The sequence below is a fragment of the Dioscorea cayenensis genome, chromosome 17 (genome assembly GCF_009730915.1).
Source record: "Dioscorea cayenensis subsp. rotundata cultivar TDr96_F1 chromosome 17, TDr96_F1_v2_PseudoChromosome.rev07_lg8_w22 25.fasta, whole genome shotgun sequence".
NCBI classification, from domain to species: Eukaryota; Viridiplantae; Streptophyta; class Magnoliopsida; order Dioscoreales; family Dioscoreaceae; genus Dioscorea; species Dioscorea cayenensis.
Window position 1 is genome coordinate 8,037,778 of NC_052487.1, and position 27,087 is coordinate 8,064,864.

Sequence of the window (27,087 nt, forward strand, 5' to 3'; positions counted from 1 at the left end):
TGGAAAGTGATCATGTGTTTGTTGAACGGATAAATCAAAATCGATAGTCCACTGAAAGAAACTTAGTGTTAAAGTTCTGTTATTCTTTGTCCATTTTCACTCAATCCAAATTTCAGCATTAGAGTGCCTGCTTCAGAGTTGTTGACATCAAACTTGAATGCACTTGATCACTGTGGTTGGTCCAAGCTTTAAGTAATTTTCAAGTTTGAAACCTTGTGTATGTGAAAAACACTCAAGGGGAGAGGTTTACAGCTCTCCCAGTGCCTTGCCCCTCCAAGGAAATGGTGGATTAAAGATTTTAAAAAAAAAGAAAAAAAGAAAACTTGAAGGAACTTGTTTGAGCACAAGAAATAGTCATATTATAATGGTTGAATAGTGCTAGTAAGCAATGTTGGAACAAAATACAACATCTGTGTTATGTTGTTTTTTTCATAAACATTTTTTTGCTTTCAGGTTCAATTTTTGATTTATTGAAGATGATTTTTTTTTTCTTTTTATTGCTTAGTTGTGGTCTATGTTCAATCATAAGTGGCCTGCAAGGGAAGTATAGCTTATTAATGAGAGAAACAAATCTGAGGAGAATATTTTGAAACACTTCATTTTTGTTGTGTTAGTGTTAGTGATGGCAGTTCTAGAGTCCTTACAGGAACTAGTAGTGCAAACACTATATTTCCCTTTTGCTAGTTAAGAAAAAGCAATAGCAACAACAACAATAAACCGTTAGTCGCAATTATATGGGGTCAACTACACAACATGTTGCTTTGTCAAGGCTAAAAGACTAGATAAACTAAGCTCACTCATATTATTACGTAAAGTTTCTACTCAACATTTTAGGTCAACCTCTCTTTTTTTTTTGCGACTTTCTGTTTGGAGGGCTTCTAACTTTCTTATAGGGCATCTATGGGTCGTCTAAGTATATTCCCATGTTCACTCATGAGAAAAAAATCGCTATTTGGCGACACGTAAATTTCATGACACAAATTGCATGACAATATCGTGACAATAAAAGACAAAAACGCTGCAGAAAAAACCAAATTGCGTGGCAAAAAAAATGACCATCTAAAAACGTCGCAAAATATGTCGCAATATTTTGGGACTTAGCATGTAATTGGTTATGACATGCATTATGACAGCATTATTTCGGAACGATCTATCGACGTCGAGAAAACGTGTCATGAAAAGTTTTAATAATAAAAAAACTTATATTTCTCTTGGTCAAAAAAAATAATAATAATAATAATAATAATAATAATAATAGTCTTTTAAAATAAATGGTTTTTAAAAATTAATAAATTTTAGAAAGTAATAAAAAATTTTTTAAATAAAGTTAAAGATTTAATAATTATAAAAAAACATAATGGATCAAAATGCAAAAAATCCACTTTCCTATACTTTGAAATACTTCGATAGCAATTCAATCAGCATCAAAACAACACTTCTGTGCTGATTAGACCATGATTTTATCGCCCTTCAGCCATTTAAGTAATAAAAACAGTAATAAAAATAAAAATAAGACCTAATTACGGAAATATTTTTTTTAAAATTAGCCTATGTAGCCCCATGGTCTGTGCATATCAAGTCAAGATCCCGGTCACACATTTTTTTAAAGAGAAATGATATTTTTTAAACAATTTAAAATTTGATTTGTTTTTGCATATAGATTTATATTTAATTAAAATTTATATAACTTTAATTTGGATATATATAATGATTTTTATGCTATTTTCTTCTTTACTTTTCATTATATATATATATATTGCATTCCCTCTGAGAATAACGAATAAGTTATATTGATTGATATCCTATGTGTAATTAATTAATAGAGTCATTTAAAAGTTGTATGATCAATGGCGATGTGTATATGGTAATTAAATGTTGGAATTTAATATTTACTAAAATTATTAAAATTAATTTCAACAATAAAAATTATAGTAGTATTTATCTAGAGATACATAACATGATATATTTGAGGAGAAACTTCAAAAATTCTGATTTTATTATCACTAAAAGCTAAAATAAAAAAATGTATTTTTTTATTTAATTTTTCTTTTTTTAAGTGACTCTTCTGTTTGATATAAATCAGGAGAAGTGAGTCGGTGGCCATGACACCCACGGAGTGTTACACGAATCACGAGGCAAAAATGAACGAGAAGGATTCGTCCAAGTGCATTAAGATTTGGATTCACCACGCATCTATCTTCTCCTTTATGACACTCCCCTGCGTCTCCCTTCTTTTGATCGCTCCGTCCCCAAAAAAAATTTTTTATTTGCGATCGGGGTCCTCTCTCGTGCTCTATTTCTCTCGAATTCTCTCACGTTCTCTGATGATCGCCTATGCTGGAGACCTCCATGGACAGGGGCCGCAAGAGGGTGGAGGCCGGCGATCACCTCCTGGCGATAGTGGCCATGTAGCTCCTCCGATATCCACCCGGGAACGTCCTCCTCTGAACCCCCGGCGGATTGCGACATGGACCAAGATCCATCAACGTCTGGATCGGAAGAGGATGATGACCATGGTGAGTATGACTTCCATGATGATCCAAACTATGCTTCTTGCAACGTGGAGAACCAGAGGAGGTTGGAGGGGATCGTCCCAAGGCTTGGTGATGTCGATTATATATGGTGCGGTGTTTGCTGTGCTGACGGAGATTTGTGAAGTTCATACTATGGAATCATTTGCTCTGAGGAATTTCTCTGGTTCTTTGGCGCGTTGAGGATGATTGGACAAGCAAATTATCTTGTTGAGGTGACAATGGGTAGTTCTACTTCAATTTTTAGATTATTGTTGATGACTTGATAAACTTTAATGTATATCTGTTGTTAGATAGTGTTAAATATTATATATCATATTGAGGTGAAGATGGGTAGTTTTAATTCAATTTTTAGATTAAATCAATGAGTTGATGAAACATCTCTACATGTAGAAGGGAATTTGCAAATATTTAAGCCTGTATGACAGCAACCATTCTCATTTTTTAATGAGGGTGAAATTGATTCTCGCCTTATTTTTACTTGTAAAGTGGATGGGAGATGATGAGCTTGAATAGAATTCTTTTGAAATTAAATATATCAAAAGTCCAGAAGTGTTGTTTCATGGTTCCTTGCTTTAAAATTTTCACCTCTCTCCATGATTTTGAAAGAGTTATGTGGTTAAGGGCAATTATGTTTGATTTTGTGTTTGTGAGTTCCTGTGGGGAGTCCTAATCAAATTACAACTGTTTTTGCACATCATCTATAGCTTTAAATTACCATCTTTTTGGAAAGTTTTTATATTGCACATCCTGGAGTTTGATTGTGAGTTCTAATTATGCTCATAGTTATTAAGGTTTTTGCATCTCATTTTATTTTTTTACTCCACCTTAAATGGAAACTAATGCCTTAATTTTCTTTATTGTTTCTGTAATTTCAGTTCTTTTTTAGTTCTCCAGCTGAACTGTATAGTCTCTTGAAACAGGAATTAGCACAAAGCCAAATGTTTTCAGCAACAAAAAACTGAGAACCACCCTTGCATTGATGTGAATTCCAAAGTTAGTGTATCTCGTAAAAATCTGAAGCCATCCAACGTTGCTTCACCCTCTCTGCAATATTTGTCTTCTGTTCAGCCTTCACAGGTGGTTGTTTCCTTTTCATTCGTGGTGATTGCAGACTTAATAGACTTATGATAACAATTTTTTTCATGAATGCCTTATTTTTATTGCTTCATGGATATCTATAGTCACATAATGTCTAATTCTTTAGGAATATATCTGTACCTCTGCTTGTACTTATACCAAATTGAAAGAAAACCTGCTAAAGGATTTTGTTTAGGTTCCAGGATTAAGTCTCTTGGATTCTTATCTTTAACCTTCCCTATATTCCTTTTGTGATTTTCTGTGTCATGTTCTTGATGTCCAGAATGTCCAGACTCACTAGTACTAACAAATCTTGCTATATTTATTTTTTTATTCAGTTTTCATCCTTTGTTACTGGATCCCTATTTTGTAATTATCCAGGTCTCTTCAGTCTGCAGTGACTAGAATTTATGTCACTAAGCTTCAATAGGAACTGCAGTTCATTCTTTTGGTCTCTTCAGTCTGCAGTGGTGTCGAGCAAATCGAGCACTTCAGCATCGGTTTCCAGATCGTATTGCTTCATGACCTCCGGCTGCCGCATCTCCGACAAAGGAATCAAAGCTAACTGATCATGGATCATCCCAAAATTAACACAAAATTAAACGGATCACATTAATGTGAGCAAATTAACTATATCGACACAGAGACTAGTCAAAAGGGACAGATAAGGAGGATGATATATATAAATATATATATATATATAATAGAGAAAAAAAAAAGGGTTATGACTTACGAGATCCAGATTTGGCACCAGAGGGCGTGTTTACTAGCGTCGTGGAGCTTGTTGTGCTTGACGTGGATGATGATGATGAGGGTCTCACCCTTATCAAGGAGGTTATTGATGGCCCAGGCCAGCGCCGTCTTGCTGCTCATGGAGAGGTCTAGTGCAACACTGATCTTCCGATCACCTTTCATTTTCTCTTTCTTTGTTTCGTTTGACCGTCAACCCCTTAACTAAGAGACCTGTTTGTACGAAGCACTGGTCTCCAGGGCTCAATCCTTGAACAGTAAAATCACGCAACATCGTTTTCAGGGAAGCATAAGTGGCCACTTATGTGTGCTGGTGCCCTAACCTCCCTGATGCCTATTTTTCGTTGATGGTGATTGAGTATTTAGATGTGGCCGAGCACGTGGCCTAGAAGGTATGGTATTAAGATCATGAAGTTTTTTCATGTTGTTTTAATTTTGAGAGAAGTGGTTGTATGGATATTTTATTGGAATTATTTTGATATTGTAGTGCTTGCAAGTGTTGGAGAAGATATCGAAGAGGTAGCCTGTGGCCTACTTGCAAGCAGGGGTGGTCATGCCAGTGCTGAATTAGGTTGATTTCTTATCCACAACTATTAAAGTGAGGATTGTGTTTAGCGTTTAAATTTTTATTGATGGAAAAAGTATGTGGAGTTTATTTATGTTTTGTTATTTTGAATTCTCATATTTTGTGCTATAATAATCTGCTCCTTCCTCCAAACATCTGCATGATGCATGAAAGTATTACTTAAAGAAATTGTATTTATTAAAACTATTTTATATAAAATAACATTGATGCATGAAAGTACGTGAGCTAGCTTCTTTCTATAGTGAACTACTAGTGTGCACATCCCAAAGTATTGAGACAGTGTAATTAAGAGGAGAATTAATAAACTATAATAAGTGTTCATTTACACACACTCTAATGAGGCACAGATAATAATCACATGGATTAATATGAGATATAGTTCCCAACATCATAATGAGGCATGAGTTATAAATATTATAGCATCAACTAAACACAACAACCCCTACTAATAGAGTGCGTTTATATATATATATATACAAGGTAATTATATATGCTGGTTAGAAATAGCCTCTCCATGTTTTTTGTGTGAGCAAGCAAGCTGTCTTGAGGAGGAGAGGAAGGTGATGCATGCCTTGATATAGACTTGGAAATGGTGGATTAATGCCATGACCACGCATTTCTTCTTATTAGCCATGCATGTGAAAGATGTATACTGTTTTGTTGTAACAGCTTATAGAGACTGCTGCTACGTGTTTGATTAAAATAACAAAGTGCTTTAGTAAATCTCCCGCACTCTTGGATGAACTTTGCAAACGTAGAATTATTAACCATGTTTAAAGTTGGTAGCCTTGGATGGTTGGAAGACACTTGGCCAGTCTACTTATAATGTACACTATTTGGATTGAATGCTACTGTGCTATTTTCTTCTCCATTGTTGCTCTTTGCCAGATGATTACTAATTCTGTTTTATTGCTTACCATCAGGGGTTGATTGGGCTTCTCACCAAGCTTACTGTTAACTCAATGGTAGCATTCAAGACACTCTTTGAGTTGAATATAGGTGGTATTCTACGTGAAGTTATTTTGACAATGTTAGACCTATCCCATAGCACTTCTTCTCACTTGTTAATTTCTTGAAGATGGCTGACCTAATCAGGTTTAAAGTCTTTAAACTTCATTTTTGCTATAATTGTTCATGATCTCCTTTCGCAGGATTTTGTTGGAAGTCTTGTATGAACTGAAAAATTCATACTTTTATTTGTCAAAATATATAGCCTTGTAATTGATAGAAATAACTTCAAATTAATTCTGATAACTATTCTAATGCGATTGTAGAAGATAGAGCTCCAAGGCAAGAGAGCACCTGAAAATAAAACTTTTTGTTAAAAGGAATATTTGTGTTTGGATGGATCCTGATCTGTTAGAAAGAAATGCTGAAGAAAGTCATACATTGAAGTCATGCAGATCTTAAAATGTGAAACATATTATGCAATTAAGCTCCTCTTTTAATGTGTTGATTTTGGTAGTTTATAAATGATCTTTTACTTTTGATTTTTTTTCCTTTGTTCAGTGTCTGCACTCTTAATCCTCTTGCTCTTCATTATTTTCAAGTCACTATAGTGATATTGATTGTATCATGGTCGATAGTCCTTTTGGTTTCTCTAGTTATATTTTGAATTCAAAGTATAATTTATGTGATTGAAACTCTTACTCTAAAAACTTGTACTCTTGTTAAGTATGTTTGTGTTATGCATTCATGTCAAGGAAGGTGGCATCATCAGAGGCAAAATCTTGTACTCTTGTTAAGGAAGTTGTGCTTAATTTAGCAAAGCGCATAAAGTTTACTTACTGCATCTCTGATTCAGTTGACTCGGAAATGGCTTTGACTGAAATTTTGCAGAAGATCAAAACATTTTGTGCAATCTTAAATGACAATGTGATCATGTTTTCAACAAATGATGATTTCTCTCAAAATGTGGAACACTTGGCTCGTGTTTTAGATCAAGTTATGCAAGAGCTTGATGGGGAAGGGCATGCCCACTTTTGAGTTCATTGAGAGTGGAATAATCAGATCCTTGGTGCACTATTTATCCAATGGCAGATATCCTTTTGGAGGACAATGTGGTTCGTGGCATGAGTAATGATTTTCTTATTGCACGGAAGAGGTTCCAGAAATTCTCTTATATTTCTTTGTCAAAAGCAGGCCAACGTTGGAAGGATATGCTTCTGACATTGTTAGTAAGAAAACTGCACATAACATTGTTTGGACTGTTACATTTTGTATTTGTTTGTTGTATTAGATGTTTGGATTATTATATTTTGTATTCAATTGTTGTTCGGGATACTTATAAATGGGAATGTTTATTTTGCAAAATATTATAAAAGTTGTTGTTAAGCATTGTAAATTAGGTTTTTAAACAGGTTTGTAAAAAATGTTTCAAAAATTATTGTATATAATCACAAACCGTGTCGCAGTTTTTTTTTTATGAAATTAATTTGCGACATAAATTGTGACAAAAAACAATGTGTCGCAAAATGTCTCACAAAGTTGCAATATAATTTGCAACACAATTTGCGACAATCGAAATGTATCGGAAGGTTTGTTACAAAAAATTTCACACAATTGCAACACAATTTGCGACACAAACTGTGTCGCAAAAAATGTCACATATTATTGCAAATTAAATTGCAAATATTGTCTCAGAAAACCCATGAATTGCGATGAAATTTGCAACATTTTCATTTTGTGTCGCAAAAATTTGCGACATCTGAAACGCGACACATGTTATTGTGTTGCAAATTGTGATTTGCGACACATTTTGAATTTTTTGTGTCACAAAAATGTGTCGCAAATAACGTTTTTTGTTGTAGTGGTTGTTTTAATCAATTTTCTCTTAATATATCAGTAATAGGTACCACTCCCAATCTATTTTGAATAAAATTATTCCTTAATCAGTCCTTAATAAAGCCAACATCCATCTCAACATTTCATCTGTTAGAAGACAAATGAACATGCTAGTTAATTAAAACTTTTAGTAGTTATTCTGGAACTCTGTCATATTGTTTTTTACTTATTTCTAATCAGTATTGGTTCACTGCAGAACATGGACTGGGGGAATTATGTTTATTTCTAGTTAATACTCTTGTGGAAGCATTTAGTTTTTGTTCCAGCTGCCTGCTATGTCTGTCTTCTATGGAAGTATTTTTTTGGGTGCATCATACAAATAACATAACACATGTGGTTGCATCTTGTTTAAGCATGCGTTAAGCAGGCGTCACTTTTGGGTAAAATGGGGGATTCGGTTCTTTTATTTTTCTGAAGATATTTCCATTAGTATTAATTTATATCATATGTCCATACATATTGTGTGATGAATCCTATCTAGTTTTGAAGGGTGTGGGTGTGTGCTTGTTAGGAAATGGTTTAATTTACTCCTATATTATGTTGACAGTGTCTGATGTGTATATATTCTAAAATTTTGTCCATGTTTGACAATTTCTTCTTAATATCTCAGCAGTTAATTAAGATTTCAATGTCATTTGAAATTACTATGTTTTAAAGGATGAGACTACAGCCTAAGGATTGAGAATGTTAGTTTTATTTCAAAATAAGAATTAAAAAGAAGAAGAAGAAGAAGAAGAAGAAAAGAAAACTGCTATGGATTAAGTAGCTATCTGTAGATGTTGCAATGATTCCTCTGCATATGTCAGGCCTTAACCTTGAGCCAGAGTCCTCAGAATCGATCTTATTTTTATGTTTTATATGTCATCAATACTTATCCAACCAGTTGCAAATTAGAGCTACTATTGTAGCAAAGTACTTATACTCTAGAGTTAGTAAAGTCATGAGGAAGGATGAAGGTAGTTAAAAGAGGATGAGAATAAGTGGGAGTAACCAAGGATGTGAATGTAGGAATATAATAAGAACAACTACTATTCTAAAGTAATTAGCTATGCTCCATGTGAAAGTTCTTCTTTTCAATTGAGCACGCACTATGATATTGGTGAGCCTAGTCAAAATTTTGTTTTCTTATTTGACAAGATCATTAGATAATTGACCACCACTCTAGTGTATGGCTAGCGAATCTTTCCTATTGACCTTTGGTTTTACTTCCAACTCCAAATGGGTTGCAATAGTCAGCTTTTATGTTTAACTCCCATCTTCTTTTGGGGTTTACTTTGTAAGGCATCGATTATGATCAATATATTCTTCTTTTGATTTATTGTACATCATTCTTAGTCAATTCACTTGTTTGAATGAGATCACACGCCAGAGCAGTGTATTAGCTGTAACAAGAGATTAAGTACATGCATCCTGTTTACCCAAGATTATAAATCAAAGCAGACGTGTTGACTTGCCCATATGGAACACTGAAATACAGCAAACAAACAAAAAAAAAAGAAATAGTCCTGGTTTCATTCATTCTTTGAATTGTTTGCTTATCTTGCTTATAGGGCATTTTTGAATGACATATTAACAACCATGGCATTCAAGTTTACATATTGTCAAGAAGTTTGATTTTCTTCATTTCCTTTATCTTGATTCTATGGCTGTCATATTCAAACTATTTTGTTTTCTTTCAGAAAGCATCCAGTGCATCAGGTCCAATCCTCGCTTGCAAACAAGTTTCCAATTAAAAGAAAGAGAAATGAAAAGCATTGGTCCAGGCTCCACAATTGTTAGTTATCCTTGTCTGAGATAACAGTAGGTAATTAAGTGCATGTGACAAAGTTCGAACATTAATTGAATCATACTAAATTAACCTGTTCCTGCTCTTCATCAATCTATTTTGAATGAATTGGTGTAGCAAAAGTTAGGGAAGGGATGCTTATTCTTGTATTCCTGACAGCCCATGTTATCTGCCTTCCTCTTGGCTTCCACGCACGAGGGTTGCATTTTAAGCTGCGTGGGTTGTCACCATCTAACCCTACTACGACGACTTCAAACAATATCAAGTGATACCGCATGCTTTCTTTGTTTAATAATTATTACCTTTTAATATACACAAGTTTTTAATTTCATATGCATTCATTCTCAGGTTGTGTTTGTTTGAAGAGGATAAACTACTTGAGGATTTGCATGTGAAATTACTGAGATCTATATAAGCTGGTTGTTACCATTCTTGATAGTGTGTTCAGAGAGAAAGATAGATGTATACTTGACAGATGAAATCTATCTCGTCAAACAACATTCCTGCACGTCAAGTGTAATATGTGTATTTATATTTAAAATGTTTGCTTCATATTATTTCTTTCTTTTCCTCCTAAAATTAGCAAGTGTAAACAATTAAAAGAAAATTCTAAATAATACCCTTAATTGTTTTTGAAAAATATACTTATTATGATTTTTTATATCCGTTGTAAAGGACATTAATTTTGTATTTATAAATCTTCATTTTCATATTATGGCCAACAATATTAGTATGTCATTAAATTCTCTGTTTTTCTTTTTTTTAAAGATTATCAAGTAGCCAAGTGATTGTCAAGACTTTCTCTCAATACATCCTTGACCTCCTAATATATGATTGTTAAAGGTTCGATGTTCTTCTAGTATATGATTGAGATTTAATAGTTAAAAATGTGTTTGGAATAATTTTTTTACCATAATTAATATATATATATATATATATATAAAGAAGCCCTGAATATATTAAATTATTTAAAAATCTAAGTAATGGTCTAATTTGTTAGAAGGTGATATAACCTCTGAAGCATCTTTGTTGTATAAATCACCTCATATTTCCTAAAAGATTGAAACACATGGCAATACCTCTTTCACTTGGGTCTCGTGGAAGTCTTGATCAAAGCGTCCGATGTGGTCCCCACCCAACACAGCAATTTCCACCCTCCAGACCGTCACACCATATATTTTTGTTAAATAACGTCAATCCCGCTCCATACTCTCACATGCCAATTTCCCAAAATACCCCCCAAGACTTCAAGTTTTCTTTCTCCCTCTTCTCCTTTAAAGAGAGCCTCTCTACTTCGATTCCCCAGTTGTTCCTCATCTTTAACGTTCTCTTCTCTAAAAAATCCCATTTATCGGCGATGGACCACGACAACCTCTTCAACAACGGCGACAACAAAGTCGCATGCGAAACTCTCGTTGTCGGATGCGGGTCCAGCCACCAGGATCAGCCACCGACTGATGAGCCTGACCTTCCGGCCGAGTCTTATCGGATCCGGATCGAAGACTGGTTCCGGATCCGCTCCGCCGCCGTCTATGATCGCGAGTACTCCACCAAGGGATCCACCAACCCGAAATCGATGATGGCGCACTCCAATCGGAATCCATCATCCACTTCGCAGCGCTTATGTGCGAATTCAAAATCTAGGGCTTTGATCATCGGGCTTCCCAACAATTTCGATCTCGCTGGGTATCTCCGACGGCCAGTGAACAGCCGAGAAGTTAGAAGGTCGGCGCCGTCGCTGGCCGGTGTGGAGCCGGAGTCGCCCAAAGGTATCGTGCTTCGGGAGGATCTCATCGGAGAGAGAACAGGGAGCTCAGCGGGGATCGGAGCAGAAGCCGGATGCCTCGGTGGGTTGCTGGGCTGGATTTCCGACGGTGTTTGGGGTTTTGGAGTGGTGGAGAAAAGGAAGCAAGGTGGTGGTGGTGGTGGAGGAGGAGAAGAAGAAGAAGGAAGAGAAGGTGGGGATTGAATGCTATGATAAGGATCAGAGTTCACCGGCAGCGGAGGTGATGGCGATGACGATGATGGCGCCAGGGTTGGGAGGGATGGAGCGCTTCGCGTCGGGAAGAAGGCCAGAATCCTGGGGGACGTGCTCTTGATGTGGGACCCGGTGAACACGTGGCGCGTTAAGACAGGTTAGGTCTTGAAAGGATTGGATTGCTTTGAGATTCGGGACTTTTGATAGGATGCTTCTCTGGCTACATACGGATGGGGTGGGAGTGGGAGGGATGACGTTGGATAAATAAAACATGAAATTGAAAATTATAAATAAATATAGCAATACTTTAAATTATATATATATTTGTCGATGTGACGAAAAATAGTATTTTTATAATAGGATTTTGATGTGTATAAAACTATAAATTAGTTAAGTTAAAACACAAGCTTACATTACTCTGCTATTATTATTACTGTACTCATGTTGTACACGAGAGATTGATGCAATTGATGATGTCAATTATAATGTTTATGTGAGAGAAATAATTAATTGTCATAAACAATTTTAATAATAATATTTAAAACTATATTGTTCCTCAAAATTTTTTAAAAAATAACAAATTTAATCTAAATTTTAAAAAAATCTTTTATTAATTCGACTATTATTAACATATTGAACAATTCTCTAATTTTATCAAATAAACTTTTTTAAATACCAAATTAAAAGTTTGAAAATAAAAAAATAAATATATTTTGAAGTTTGAATGTACAAATAGATAAAAATAATATAATTAATGAAATCATTAAGGATGCATAAAGATGATGCATGATTAACACTTTAATTATGTTTTGAATATTCAATCAAAGAGAATGACCACGGATGATATTAATATTTATAACAAATAATATAATCAAACAATATTGCTTTTCATCAAAATAAAAAAATAATTTTGAGTCAAATGAAGTTATGTTTTTATATAAAAAAACACCACGATATAATTGTACTCCTTTGTTCCTTTTTACTTGTCACATTTTAAAGCTTTATTTTGTTCTTTTTTACTTGTTTATTTGAAAATTTTGTGCAACATTAAATATTGTTATTCTAAATTTACCATACTCTTATATTTAATGTATTTTCTACTATAATACCCTTAAACTTTGGATATCTATTAAAAATTATATTCAAGATATTATCACAATTATAATGAAACTATTCTCTAAAGCATTTCTATGGAGAAGCCCAAATGGAAAAGCACAAGGACTTATATATGAGAGTTTATAGAAGATTTTGGGTTCACAAGTAAATAGAGGATTTGATTTGAAGTATTTCCGGAGACCAAAGGACTGAAAGGTAAGTTGGTAGAGACTTTTTTTGAAATACTATTTTATGATATAGGGACCGTTGGAGAGTTTGCAAGAAACTTTTTGTAAGGCTCTTTCCTGATAGGGGCTGAAGTGAATTTCGCAGAAATTAAAATTAAGAGAAAAGAATGGTTGATCGGTTGAGCTGAAGCTTTCTTCTCCATTAATGGCTTTTTAAAAAAAATGGGAGGCTTTGAGGAGATGGGTTGGAGATCACCAGAAGGAGTTCGCCAGAGTGGTTGCTTGCTTGGTAAAAGTCTTTTTGGTTTGGATGATGCATGATGTTTGGTTCAAAAACTTGCGCAAACATGTCGATTTTAAACATGTTTTTGTGAGATTTGGCTTGAATTTGAGTGGCAAAAAACATGATTTATTGCTGTAGATAATGAATGCTTCAAATTGTTTTGGAAAAACCCTTGCATTTAAGATTATCTTGCTTGGAATGGTGGAGGAATTCTTGAATTTATTGTATATTACATGTAGTCAACCGGAATTAGGATTTGTTTTGATTAATTAAGTTGATGATGAAGATGGTGATAATAATGGTTGGAAATTAAATGGTTGAGCTTAGCCAAATTGGTTAAGTTGAGCTTGATCAAATTCAAGTGAAGTGTGCTTGATTTGGATTAGTTAAGCTCATTCAATTGGATGGAAGTTGAGTTTGGCTAACCAAGTTGAAGTGGGGTTAGGTTTCATTTGGGTTTAAATGAAATTAAAGAATTGGTTTAGTGCAACCAATTAAGGATTGATTTGATTTGGACTCAATGTGTAATTGAGTTGTGGTTGGGCTTGAATTGTTTTGGCTAAGTTAAGTTGGTTGAGATTGATTTGGGCTTGGTTTAGGTTTTTTGAGCTAATAATTATGGGGTGAGCCAATTCAAGGAGAATTGGTTCAGTTGAACCAAGCTGGTTCAAGAGATTTTGTATAAGAATTGAAATTGGTTCAAGGCTAGTTGGTTAAATTGAACTTGGTTCAGTGAAATTGAGGTTGGTTCAAGCTGGTTCAAGAGGGTTTAGCCAAAATTGAGTTGGTTTAAGTGCAAGCTGAAAGTTAGTTTGTATATACAAGGTCAAGTTTGAACCGATTGAAGTGAGTGGACCCAATTAGAGAGTCAATTATTTGTTTCTTGTATTTTCTTAAATTTATCATGATTTAAATTAATCTATTATTTATATTTTTAAAATTTGCAAAAGTAAAACAATATAATATATTATCAATATTTGAATATTATTATAATATTATATATGGTTTTGACTGGAAAATTTTTTACGTGACAGGTGTGTGTATATATTATTATTAATAATAATAATTTTTCTTCTTTTATGGCTTTCTTCTTCAGTTTTTTTGGACTTATGAGTTGATGGGATGTTCGGTGGTTTTCATTGGTTTACTTATTTTCTTGGTGTTCCCACTTATGTTCTTTTGATTTTTTTTTTTCTTAGGGTAATTTTGTTTTTGTTGAATTCTTGCTGTCAATAAAGTCAATACATCAATTAGAACCACAATTAAACGTTAACATTTACCAAATTCTATATTTAACAAGTCAATACACAAGTTTGATTTACAGAGACGTGATATATTTGAAAAGAGCAACACTAACCATTCACATTCTTATGTCAGCTTCTGAAAGTCTTTAATCAAGTCAAACCGGGTCCCTGAGAGTGAAAGAAATTTCAATGACATTGACGTACAATGTAAATTTTGATTGCTAATTATACTCAAAACAACATTCAATTTTATTTTCAGGAATTGAAATTAAAAGCGGCCATACAGTACAAATGCAAATGTAAAAAAATAAAGGGTGATGTACCGCAAACACATTCCCTGAGTTTTTTATTTTTTATTTTTTATTGAGCGTATGTGGCTTTTAGGTAATCAATCTACAATGGCTGTTCAAACATTTTCACTCCAGTGTTTGGGTCTTCTAGGCATGGTGCCTGCCAAACAGACATGAGTGCAAAGATTGAGAATTTTTGAAATGGAAACTGTAATTGAAGATTTGATAAAAGAATCATATTGCCTTTATATTCAAACACAAGTTTTAGTAAGTGCAGAGTAACCTGAAAATGTGATGCTTGTTTATATAGCTCCTGCCTTTTTTACTTTTAGGCTTCCACGAGCCACACTGAAATGTAAAAATGAAAATGAGGAATCTGTGATACAATCTGACGTCGAGTAAGATTCTCTATGGGAGAACAAGTTTGAAAAGCTTTTGTTTTACTTGCATATTGGTGTGAACTATGGGTACAAGAAGGCCCAAGCATACATAATAGTAATCCATGTGTGGCAATTCTAAGATTTGAGAATTTAGAATACTACTATGTCAAAATGTGTCGAAAGATACGGGAGTTCTGAAATAGGATTTACGTGCGAAGTAAGTGAGGCAATTCTAGCTCCACTAGAACTTCATGTACAAGTCTGCAAAAGGGTGAACCCTACAAGATAAAGAAAAACCAGGCAAATTAATATTCGCGTATGTTAACAGAGATAAAACCTCATATGCCCAATACACAAGGGGCTGTGGTGGCAATTTTGCAGGCAGATAAGAAGAGCCCTGCAAACAAATCATACTCAAAATCAGAGGTGACAGCGTAGGCTCTAGACAAGTTAAATGTTACAAACAATCCTTTACACAAATGAGCAAAGTTCCAAAATCATTTCACCAGTGCAGTAAAATATGAGATATCTACTTCAGTTCATTTTTTAGTTGTTATACACTAAATTTAAAAATGAAGGCAGCTCTCCAGGCTGAACCTCATAACATCCCTTGTCAGGACTTTCTTAGTATAGCATAGCTTTGAGGGTGTGTGGTTAAATTACAAAACTAAAAGGATATGTTTGCCTATCCACAATTTGATAAAAGCAACAAGCTTTCACTGCAAAGCTCTCTTGATCAAAGTCGTCCTAGTAGTCTATCACCCTCTCAGATGGTTAACATCAGGCCTAGAGTAGGCCATACTTATGTCTCTATGTGCTGAGAAATATAGAAGATTGCAAATTCTTATTTCTAGGTAATTATGTAACTAGTGCATATTTGAATGCAGGGCTCAACTTTGATTTGACCTGATAGGATAGACAATCCAAATCAAAAGTCATATTCTCTACCTAAACCAATACAAGTCAAAATAACTAATAACCTGTGAAGAGACATTTTTCACTATAACAAACAAGCATAAATCTTACCCTCCTCATGCGTGGAAGCATTGCCAATCCAGCAGTTAATGTCTACAAAAGGACAAATGAAGAAAAAGGCAGCCAAGAAAACAAGAGGAAGAGGAGGTCTTCAGTAACTTTTTAAATAATTTATTAAAATATAATTTACTCAAGTATGTTTTTGCATAGCTTACAGTGAGAAACCCAAGTGATAACATCAAAGGGACAGTTCCATCACCTGGGCAGGTAAACATGGGAAAGTTAGCATAAGATACATGGAAGAAATTATAAAGCACAGCTTACAATGATCTTACAACAAGAGGCTCATGACAGTAAATATATGTGTATATACGAATAAGTATAGAATGTATTAGTGTGAAGGAGCGATAAAAACATGGACACCAGATTCAATCAACTGTAAACTAGGAGGAACTTGGAGAGAGTAAACACACCATATTTATCAGCCAGATACTTTATTATATTGTCTGATTCATACATGGCAACACCTGTATTTGGGTCCACCAGCATTTAGGTTTTAAAAGCTTGTCAACATCCAAATATTGTATTATCAAATTTTCTCATAATAAAGTTAGAACTTATTCATGGGTGAAGCAACATGAGAAAATTTTCAATCTTCTCGATTCCCTTGCTCATTTTTTTTCCATTCATGATGAAACTAATGCTAACAAAAAATTCTTATTTCCATAGGGCGTAAGCAAAACATCCTAATGCTCACTATCAAAATCAATCATAAAAGTGTAAAAAAATCATAACAGTTTCACATCCAAAAGCTTTTAGGAAGGTCAAAAGTACAAGCCATCATGAAGCATAGATTTTTTCTTTTTTATGAAAGCTAAAGTAGAGAAATATTACAAGCTCTGAGTGCTCAGACATTCAAACAGAATGGGGCACAAAAAAAGAGGGGAAGTTAAAAATTTTAACATCTTTCTGTGTCATGTATGATTAGAACCAGGGAATGTCATTATATATATATAACTAAATTAACTGAATGGTTATATGATGCAGAGGCAGATCTTTTATGAGCCGCTAAAAGTAGATTTTACTAGAAATCAAGGTTTGTTGAACTGTGAATTTTTAGGATTATCATTTTGGACATGTATCAACAGTTAAGTAGTGTTACTAGACCATGTAAGTAAACTGTTGCTTTCCACCCATCTGCAAAACTTTGGGACGGAAATTTGGACCATTTCTTGGGCAAGGATAGAACAATACATCAAGGGCCAGTATGCTTACCATCTCCCTGACCTGTGAAGCATTGAAGATGCATTGCACATGCTAAAGACTAAATAGATAAAGTTAGATCAACAACAGAAAGTGGTATCCTGCAAAGATTAGGGTAACAGAATCACCTTCCGACAAAATGGACAGCTGAACATTTCCCCAATGAAAGTCCATGCACACAACAAGCACAAGCATTTAATAATTCCTTCATTCCAAGTTTCACAAAATGCATAATTGCTATCACAAAAATAATATGTTTTTATCACAAAACCTGGGAGATACTAGGATCAAAACTAAAAATGATGTTTGCTTGCAGTGGTTCACAAGTTGATATATACCTTTGCAAATTCATATATATCCAATAGGCTTCTCTGGGCGAGGGCCTAACTTGCACGTCTCTTTCACCTTCTTACCTGATAAGCATGATCTTTTAAATGGTACAATTCAATCAATTCATAATACAAAAACAACAACAACAACAACAACAACAACAACATAGGTATTTAGAATGTAGGATAACCAATTAAAAATATGATATTATAAACCCAATGTAACAAAGAAGAAAAAAACAATCAGTGAAGGTGTGTTGATGCACGTCTTGTTCCATGCAAACCTTTTCTCAAAGATGATATCAATCTTTTAGTAAGTGGAACTACACAGAACTATCAACATTCATGAAAACCGCCACAGCACCTAGTGAAAAAAATAGAATAAGAACACTATATGCATTGATGAATTACCTTGAACATCCAGAGCATATTCATCCGGTCCAATTTCATCAGGAAACACAATTGAGGATGAATATCTGTCATAAGCAACAACATACAAAAGAATTAGGCAACCTGTAGTTAAAAGAAAGTAAAAACGAAAAAATAACTATGAAATTTACTTAAATCCTTCAACCAAGTTCAGATATTTCAAATAGTCAATCTATCAAATTCATACTTGAAATTTATGACATCAATTTGAAACTACCCTCAAAATCATAATATCACACAAATATAATCCAGAGATATAAAGAGACGGTTGAATCAAAACAGAGAACACGGTCAAGATTCAAACCCTAGGACGAAGGTTCCCGAGCCGAAGCGCAAAGACAGGGCGAGAGAAGCGGTGATGATATCGAGAATCTGGCCCTCCCCGACGGTGAACGGCTTCGGCTCCAGGGGCTTAAATCCTGGCGGAGGCGAGAGAACCGGCTCGGCTCCGTTGCTCCCGCTTCTTTGTTGGCCACTGATACAGAAACAGAAGTAGAAGAGGATTCTTTGATATCAACCGAAACACTGAAGAAGCGACGACGAGGTCGGCGAAGCGGCGGCGAGCTGGAGCCAAGAGCTTTAGCCATTGGCGGAGATAGAGAAGAAGCCATGGAAACCAAATACAATGCTCGAATTCAGGCGCACGAAAGGGATAAGATTGGTTCGTGCAGGGGCTTCGGTTGTGGTTGGGCTGTTTAGTACTGTAAACAAGGACGAAGGTAAACGGTTGATGCGCGGAAGCATGTCATGTCAAATCTAGTATGTTGGATACATTATGCTTGTGATTCACAAAAGATTGCGTTTGTAACTTTTGGTCATATATCAATTTGAGCACTAACATTCAAAATGTATCAAAGTTAGCACTAACATTTAATTTGAATTACTGTCGGTGAGGGTTATTGGGGTTTTGGTGAGGAATTCGGTCATGGACACGGGACTCTACCTCATCTTCACTCGTGAATCTTGCCACGTCAACAGTATGGGTGAAAAGGGGAAAAAGATGATCGTAATGCAGGAGGATGAAGAGGCGATGTGGCAGCTAACATGGAGAGAAGTGCACATCGGAGAGATACGATGTGGCATCCTCAGGGGTGAAGATGATGTGGAGTCCGAGCGTCACGCCCACTGAATCTCACTTTGGAAAACCCTAATAATCTCACCAATGTAACCAAATTAAATGTTAATGCTCGTTTTGATACGTTTTGAATGTTGGTGCTCAAATTGAAATATGACCAAAGGTTAGTGCTCAACCAAGAAAATTACCCTGTTTGCGGGGGTAAGTATCACTGGTGCCCATAAATGTTTCATAAGTATAACGTTGTGGCCACATACATTTTTTGTATAACGTAGTAGCGAGACTTTGTCTCGGTCACTCTCATGCCACGATTTCATGTTTGAGATTTGTTTTCCAGTGAAGGTCTTTGAGGGTGCCAATTATAGAGCTATCCACGTCGGACGCCACCTCAGAGCTCTCACGAAAAAGCCCCAAACATGAAATGTGGCTATGAGTGTGACCGAAGACAAGTCATGGCCACATCGATATAAAAAAGCGATGTATACGGCTATACTCTACTGAAACATTGTGGCCACCGATGATATTTCACGTGTTCTGATTGGAATGGCTCCAGAGTCCAGACTAACAAAGCTTATAATAATAACAACAAAATGGCTTGGTTTTTATTCAGTACTCGATCATTATAATCTGAAGACCAGAGCAAATTTTTTTTAATTTCTATTTTCAGGATTAAAATGATTTTAAAAAAATTGGATAAATCACTTTTATTAATATAAAAAAAATTAAAAAAATTATCAATAAAATAGAAAGGACTATTAGAAACTCATAGAATACACGTATTGCGAGTCCACTAATGGTGGATTAAACATCAAGCTCCTTGGGGAATGATAGTGACGATTTCCCCAAGATAGGACTGTGCAAGAAAGAGCTAGCCTATGCCCTAGGAAGAAACCATCTTGCCGGTGTCACTCGCTCTAGCGATCTCAATGTGAGGTCCCATAAACTTAAGACTGAGTTTGATTATCGCGATGGAATCCTCGAACTTTGCTCTCTTCATCTCCAAAACCATAGATAACTACAATAATGGCATATGATCAATCTTTAAAATAACCGCTGTCAAAGGAAGAGACTTTGCATTAAAAATACATTTATTCCGCTCAAGCCAAATATTCCAGGTGATAGCTTGAGGCAGGAGATCCCTAATTTTCCTACATAAGGAGCCTTAGGACTGTTCTCCACAAGCATCACAGCTCTCTTAGTGATGTCAAAATGGCTGGTAGATCAAAAAAGTTGACCTAAATAACTCCAAATCCGCACAGCAAAGGTGTATTGAAGGAAGAAGTGGCCTATTGTTTCAATTGCCAAGTGATAAATCACATATGTAGCTGTTTGCAATTTATTACATCCCTTCTTCTCCAAGAATTCTAAAGTATCTTATTTTTCCATACCCTCCAACTAAAGAGGTTTATTTTTTGCAGTCATGTACTTTCCCAAAAGGATTAGATCACCTAAGAGTGTAGACCCTGATTATTTAAGAGGTCATAAGAAGATTTGACAATGAACTTGCCATTAACAGTGCGTTTGGATGACGGAATAGGAATGAGGGGTAGGAATGGGGGTAATGAAGAGGGATAATGGGAATGGGGGTAATGGAGAATGAATGGGAATGAAAACTGTGTTTGGTTAGAAGGGGTTATGAATTGGGAATGTAAAAAGTAAGTGGGGGATATGTGAGTCAATTACCTTTATACCCTTCATTCAATAAAAATATGTATATATGTTTAATGACACATAAAATTTTTTAATCATTAATGACTTCATAAAAAATTAATTAATAAGTTAATTAATTATTTTTAATTGTCAATGTATGCTTATTTTTGTAAGTAATTATTTAAATTATTTAAATATTATTTTAATTATATGTTGATTGATACAATTATTGTTTTAAACATTTAATAAAATAAATTTTTATAATTACTATAGTTTTATTTTAATATATATGACACCTATATGCTCTAGACACTGCTCATAATTGTAATTTTTCCTCCTGCAATGGTTGTTTAGTTTAATGATCCCATCGAATGCTTACCCAATGTATTTTTTTTTCAATAAGTCTTCAATGCTTACTCAATATATGGCACATATATGCTCTAGACTTGCTGATTACTGTAATTTTTCCACTTTGCTTAGAATTAATTGTATATGATTTATTTAAATATATGGCATTAAAATTAATTGTCTATGATTTATTTAAATATATAAAACATCCCATATAATCTGATACAAAGCAGGCCATAATTGACAATTCCAGTGGCTTACATCATTAATAAACTAATCTTAAATAAAGAAAAAATCATCCACCTTAACTAAAAATAAATCAGTAAACATATATATATATATATATATATAAAATTTTATTAGAAAGATTGTGTGCAAGGCCTCATATACACACTGAATATCTCATTCTAAAGGCAGAGATTAATCACAAAACAAATAAAAGAAAAATGGTAGTATTCTACACAACAACTAATGATACAAGGAAAACAAGGAAAGATAATAAAAGTGAGATCTTTCAGCCCCGATCCGAACAATAACACAAGAATAAATCGTATCTTCACCGATCCGTACAACAACAACATCAAAACACAAGAATAAATTATAACTGCAAGATGATCTTGAATCACAAGGAGAAAGGAAGCAGGAGGTTGAGAGAGGAACCTGTGAGACTTCGTTGCCGCTGCTTCCTCTTTGTCGCTTGAAGTTTGCAGGACGCCGGTGGTGACGGTGGTGAAGACGATGATGGCGACAGTGAGGATAGTCACAGGAGCCAGCAACCCAAAGTAAAGAAGAGATATTTTAGGTTAGGATTGGGATATATACAAGTAATATTTTAAGTTGTTCATGGGCAAGAATGTAATTTTACATTTCATTATTGGGTATTCCCCCCAATGTGGGGGGAATGAGTTATGTCTTGAGGGGAGGTAATGATTTCTCTTGGCCCTCAATCATTACATGCAAAAAAAAAAAATATCCAAACAAGGGGAAGGGAATGTGTAATCAATGATTCCCTTCCCCAGGGTAATGATTGAGGGCATCCAAACGTCCCCTAAATGTGAGGCACCGCCATTTTGAGTCTATGCCATCCAAAGACAAAGCATTAATCCTTGAAAGGAGATCGATACCCTTTGGATCCTAGTCTAAGGGATAGTGAACCAAAAATGGGCGAGTTTTCTAACTGTACCCTAGGGTTACTGGGAAGCCCTAAACTGTCCGACTATTTGTCCAATGGTGCGTGACCATTGAACCATCGATTGACCCAAAATTAGAGTGGTAGCCCCATCTCAAATAACATGTGTGATATAAGCCTAAATTTGGACAAGAAGTTGGGAATTCCATTAAAAAAAAAAAGACTTTTCTTTTTGGGAAATCTGAGAAACAAATTCCAAGGGTGTTGTTGCGATAGTAGTTGAATAAGATAACTTTGGAGCCACACTAGGTGGCAACTGTAGAAATCTTCCATCACCATTTTCCTAGAAAGGCATTGTTAAATTCCTTTAAGTTTAGTATGCCCCACCCCCTCTCTTAGTCCCTTGCCCCTGTGTAAATGTTTCTAGTTGACAAGGAGACAACTAGGATGTTTAATGTCTGATCCAGACCAAAACAAAGGAAGTCTCTTCAGATCTAGTAAATCTCTTTGATAACCCATTGAAGAAGTTTGAAAATTGACATCTAGTATAATGAGATTGCAAAGAGGACTGAGTAATAAGTGTAAATCGGGCCCTAGGGAGAGGAACTTGGATTTCCAAGAAGACAGGTGTAACTTGATAGTTGAGCTCAGGCTTTCCCAGTTCTAACGATGAGGCCTCCTACCCAAGACCGAAACCCCTAAATAAGCTCAGAGGAGGAGGAGGTTAGATGTGCAATTCAACATTTAAGCAAGAGCAGTATCTGGGAGTTGGTCCATGCTGGAGGAGTAAAGACATGTTTTGGAAAAGTTGATGGTTAAGCTCGACATGCCTTCAAAAAGGTATATGATCAGTTTAATGACTCTAAGATCTTTCTTATCCCCCTACTATCAACATGAGAAAGTCATTAGCATATCAAAGGTCATATCATCCCAAATTCCATGAGTGGGAAACCATAAAGGATCCCTAAATTTAGAGTGTGAGAAATCATCGTGTTAAGAACATTAGTACAAGAACGTAAAGGAGCGAGAGAGTGGATTCCCTTGTCTTAGGCCACAATGATAGCATACATATTAACATTGGGATCCATTCATCAATATGGTGGCTTTGGAAGAGTTTAGGATGGTCTTAGTCCAACCAACTCACTATGTACCAAAACCGTGGGCTGATAGCAACCTTAATAGGAAGTCCTAGTTGACCATGTCAAAAGCCTTAGAGAAGTCAATTTTAAAGGCACTACCTAGGATCCTATGTTTATGGAAGCTGAAAATTAATTCCTTAGTTGTGACAATGTTGTCTAGAATACATCGTCCTTTGATGAGGAGATGTCAACCAAGGAGTCTGACAATAATTGCTTTTATATAGTAAGAATTTTTATCCAAAGTTCATGATAAACTAGTATAAAGGCACTAGCTTGCACTGTAGGCCTCAACATATATATATATATATATATGGTTTTTAGAGTAAATATAAAACATTAGCTCATGATTCAAATTCAATGGATGGTTTGAATCTAATTTGATAAAATAAAGTAATAAATGAATGAATGAGGCACCAACAAATACTTAATTAATTTTATTATAGTAGCTTTAAAACTTGGTTTGAAATAATTATCAAAGTACCACTTGGTAGTTTGGTTCGCAATAATGATATATTATTACGGTAATGAGATTTCCGTGATAATGAGGTTAGAAATTTTTATATGCCCGGGAATGTTGTGGTAATGTGAGATTACTATGTTTGGTTGAGAACTTTATATTACTGGTAATATGCCATTACCATGTTTGGTTAGTCATGGTAATCACCTCATTAATAACTCAAATTTATCGAAATACCCCTGCATATAAAATTTTGAAAATTTTAATTTAAAATAATTGGATAAATAAATAATTAATTAAATGATAATATAAAAAATTATTTTTTCACATTTTTTAAAAATACCTTTGTATTTAAAATTTTGAGCAAATTTACCATTCTTTTGCCATTCTCTCAAAAATAACTCTGTATTTAAAAGTTAATCCAAAGAAATATAATATCAACCATTATTTTGTTGAATTTATAGAAATACCCCTACATACAACTTACAATTTTGAGCAAATTTAATATAATATGTCAAATTTACCAAAATACCCCATGCATACAAAGTTAATCTAAAGAGTCATACATCTACCAAGATAATATTATCACAATTGGATATATAACAACACAAAGCAAATAAAATGTTTTAAGCATATAAAATCCAGCACACCTTACTAGTTGCACAACACAACATATAAAATGATTACACAACACAAAAATAATACATAACAAGCAATCCATATAATAGCACACACATTACTTGTTTTACTCAACATAAATCATACAATTTAAATAGTCATAAAAACCGATCAAGTTGTAACATCAAGTTTTAACTCTATTGGTAACCCCCAAATGCCCAAGTACCATAATCGTTCTTGCACTCATGCAGAAGTGAAAAGAAATATGATACCTACCATATACAATTAACCCACCAGCTTTAATTCTTTCCAATTGGGACAAGCCTTCAATCTTCAGTAGCTCAGTATAAATTTTCTTCTTTTCCTCTGTCTCATCAAATAGGAATTGGAAGCAACTAGCAAGTCTTGAAATCTGTTCTCCAAAACTATCAATATTCCAAGTTCCAATAGAGTTAATGGTGCTTGAAAACTCATCATTGCCAATGTTTGACCTAATGAGTGTTTACGCTTAACTTTATTTGGATGTGCATCTTGTGATGGACCTGGTTGTGAAGTGGCAGTGGCATTAATTAGGTTTAGATTAGGGACACTTGTATTTTCTTCCCCATCTAAGTCAACAAAAGCATCTCCTATAGATGGTTCAGTATTTCCTACAGTTTCCTCATTTGAAATATCTTCAACAGCATCAGCTGGAGTTTAAGCACCCTCCCCGGTGGCTCGATCTTTCCCAAATACTTGGCTCAACTCTTCTAAGAAGGGGAAAGGTTTGTTCTTTAGTCCAACAAGACCCACGTAACTATGAAAACAAACAAAGAAATAAATTATAAACATCAAGAAGATTAATAAATTGTAAAGAAATGCAACAAAAAATTTTAAAAATTATAAATTGCGATTAGATCAAAATTACCTTCACCCAATCATTAAAGGCAGTAACATCACATATGATGCATTTTGTGTTATCATTCCAACCAAAACCACTTGCATTTGGGGCCAACATCTCTTGAATGGCATGGCATTGTCTTTTCTCAATATTGGATGAACCCTTGATATTAGAATTTGGTAGCTTCTTACACATCCATTTTTCAAGCTGTGCTAAATAATCTGGACAAAATTAACCCTTATCAGCCTTCCATTTGCCAGATTGAGCAAGCCTAGTTAAGCATTCAACTAACATGAAATCTTTTTTTTGGCATTCCAAACATGTTTGCTTCCTTGTTTTGCTTGTCTCTTGCCTTTTTTCTCACTTGTATCAATCTCATCATTGTTCGCATTTTCAGTCATCCTATGTCAAAAAAAATAAAAGAAATAGAAAATAAAAAAATAAAGAACACATACATAAGATTAAACATAAAAAGGAAATAACAATATTAAATTAGTGTTATTTAAATAAAAAAAACAATTATACAACAACAACAAAACCAACAACAACAATAATGAAACATATAATAACACATGGCTATACATACAAGATTACATGTCTATTGATTACACATGTATATCAATTACCCTACGCTATGTTGTCCTCTATTACACCCCGAGACAATTCTATAAAATAGACTAATGTTAGTATAGTAAGCTTTGATATTTTTTTTTAAAATCAAACAAATTAATTATTTATCTTAAACAATCGCCACATGTCATCTGTTGAGTTCTCATGAACTGATTCTGGTGTTTGAGTAAAACTTCATGGCATTTCAAAATTGCATTTAAGACACTTTTAAAATACCAACTTATTGTCTCACTCGGATCTAACAAATTCCCTTTTTGCTACTCTATTTTTTTGGTCATATGAAATGGTATATAGGAAAGATGCAACTATTTCCGCAATACACATGTTCCTAGTATCTTCTAGTTTGCCAATTGTGGTAAGTAAATCACAAAGACGATGAAATGCCCTTCGATCCATACAATACTCTCAATGAAAGCTAGATCACTCTCAAAGACCAACCTATAAATATTGACACCCTTGATCAAGTGTCCTGCTCGCTCTATCATAGGCAATTCGTGGCCTCTTTATTCTACGCCTACACTCCAAGGCAATGACATAAACTAATATAGCTAGTTTATTCATCATCTCAGCATACAGATAAGCTATGGTTGCAAGCAAACCAAAATTTCCATGAGAGAAAAGATCCATCTACAATATATATATATATATATATATATATATATATATATATAAGACGAACATCTTTGTAATATTTGAAATAGTCATTATGAAAAAAATACAATAGAAAGTAATTACATATAAATCAATGATGATCAAAATTTAAATACAACAGTTAATCTCCTATAACATTAGAAAAGAATTTAAATTCTTAAGTATACATTTACAATAACTGGAGTATATGCCATATGATGACATGGAAAAATACACCGGAGTATATTTTTTGTCTTCCGGTCATTGGGTTTCATTAATACATATATAGCACATAGAATAAGGTAAATGACATAACAATTGAAGAAATCTGATCATACACTCTTATGTTTTTTCATGACATATACGAAAGAATGGAAGTTCTTTGTTTTGATTTGATGCTTGTGTTTAATTTCTTAGTTACTGTTCAATCTCTACTTTTTGTTTGCCACCATGTAAAATTTCCTTTTCATCAATTAATTTGCTACTTTTATAGTCCAAGT

General features: G+C 34.4%; 1 protein-coding gene and 1 long non-coding RNA gene across 5 annotated transcripts; one reads left to right on the forward strand and one right to left on the reverse strand.

Annotated features, from left to right (window-relative positions):
• Nucleotides 1-1,952: 1,952 nt before the first annotated feature.
• LOC120280388 lies at nucleotides 1,953-7,259 on the forward strand. Of its 4 annotated transcripts, none has more exons than XR_005542329.1 (6): nucleotides 1,953-2,746; nucleotides 3,455-3,611; nucleotides 3,993-4,490; nucleotides 4,645-4,753; nucleotides 4,849-4,932; nucleotides 5,871-7,259. It is a non-coding gene; the product is annotated as an uncharacterized LOC120280388 (long non-coding RNA). The 4 variants fall into 4 exon arrangements; XR_005542328.1 differs by having other exon boundaries at nucleotides 1,956-2,746; nucleotides 3,993-4,753; nucleotides 5,871-6,042; nucleotides 6,787-7,259; XR_005542330.1 differs by having other exon boundaries at nucleotides 4,073-4,753.
• A 7,112-nt stretch (nucleotides 7,260-14,371) lies between these two features.
• On the reverse strand, nucleotides 14,372-25,728 carry LOC120281096. Its single transcript, XM_039288024.1, has 17 exons — nucleotides 25,692-25,728; nucleotides 25,355-25,548; nucleotides 24,720-24,859; nucleotides 20,193-20,319; nucleotides 19,999-20,121; nucleotides 18,336-18,544; nucleotides 18,014-18,078; nucleotides 17,633-17,686; nucleotides 17,402-17,439; nucleotides 17,180-17,297; nucleotides 16,484-16,555; nucleotides 16,226-16,269; nucleotides 16,062-16,103; nucleotides 15,373-15,432; nucleotides 15,246-15,313; nucleotides 14,939-15,003; nucleotides 14,372-14,815 (listed from the first exon to the last, which is right to left on the reverse strand). The coding sequence occupies exons 1-16, from the start codon at nucleotides 25,726-25,728 to the stop codon at nucleotides 14,958-14,960; spliced, it is 1,437 nt and encodes a 478-aa protein (XP_039143958.1). The 3' UTR covers nucleotides 14,372-14,815; nucleotides 14,939-14,957.
• Nucleotides 25,729-27,087: the final 1,359 nt, after the last annotated feature.

Excerpts from the sequence above, each read along its gene's own strand:
- LOC120281096 (XM_039288024.1), bottom strand. The coding sequence starts at position 25,728 with ATGACTGAAAATGCGAACAATGATGAGATTGATACAA. Across the intron at positions 20,320-24,719 it reads GGGTTAATTGTATATGGTAG|CCATTTTGACATCACTAAGA; the intron begins GTATCATATTTC and ends TTGATCTACCAG. Across the intron at positions 18,079-18,335 it reads TCGGGAACCTTCGTCCTAGG|ATATTCATCCTCAATTGTGT; the intron begins GTTTGAATCTTG and ends TGCTTATGACAG.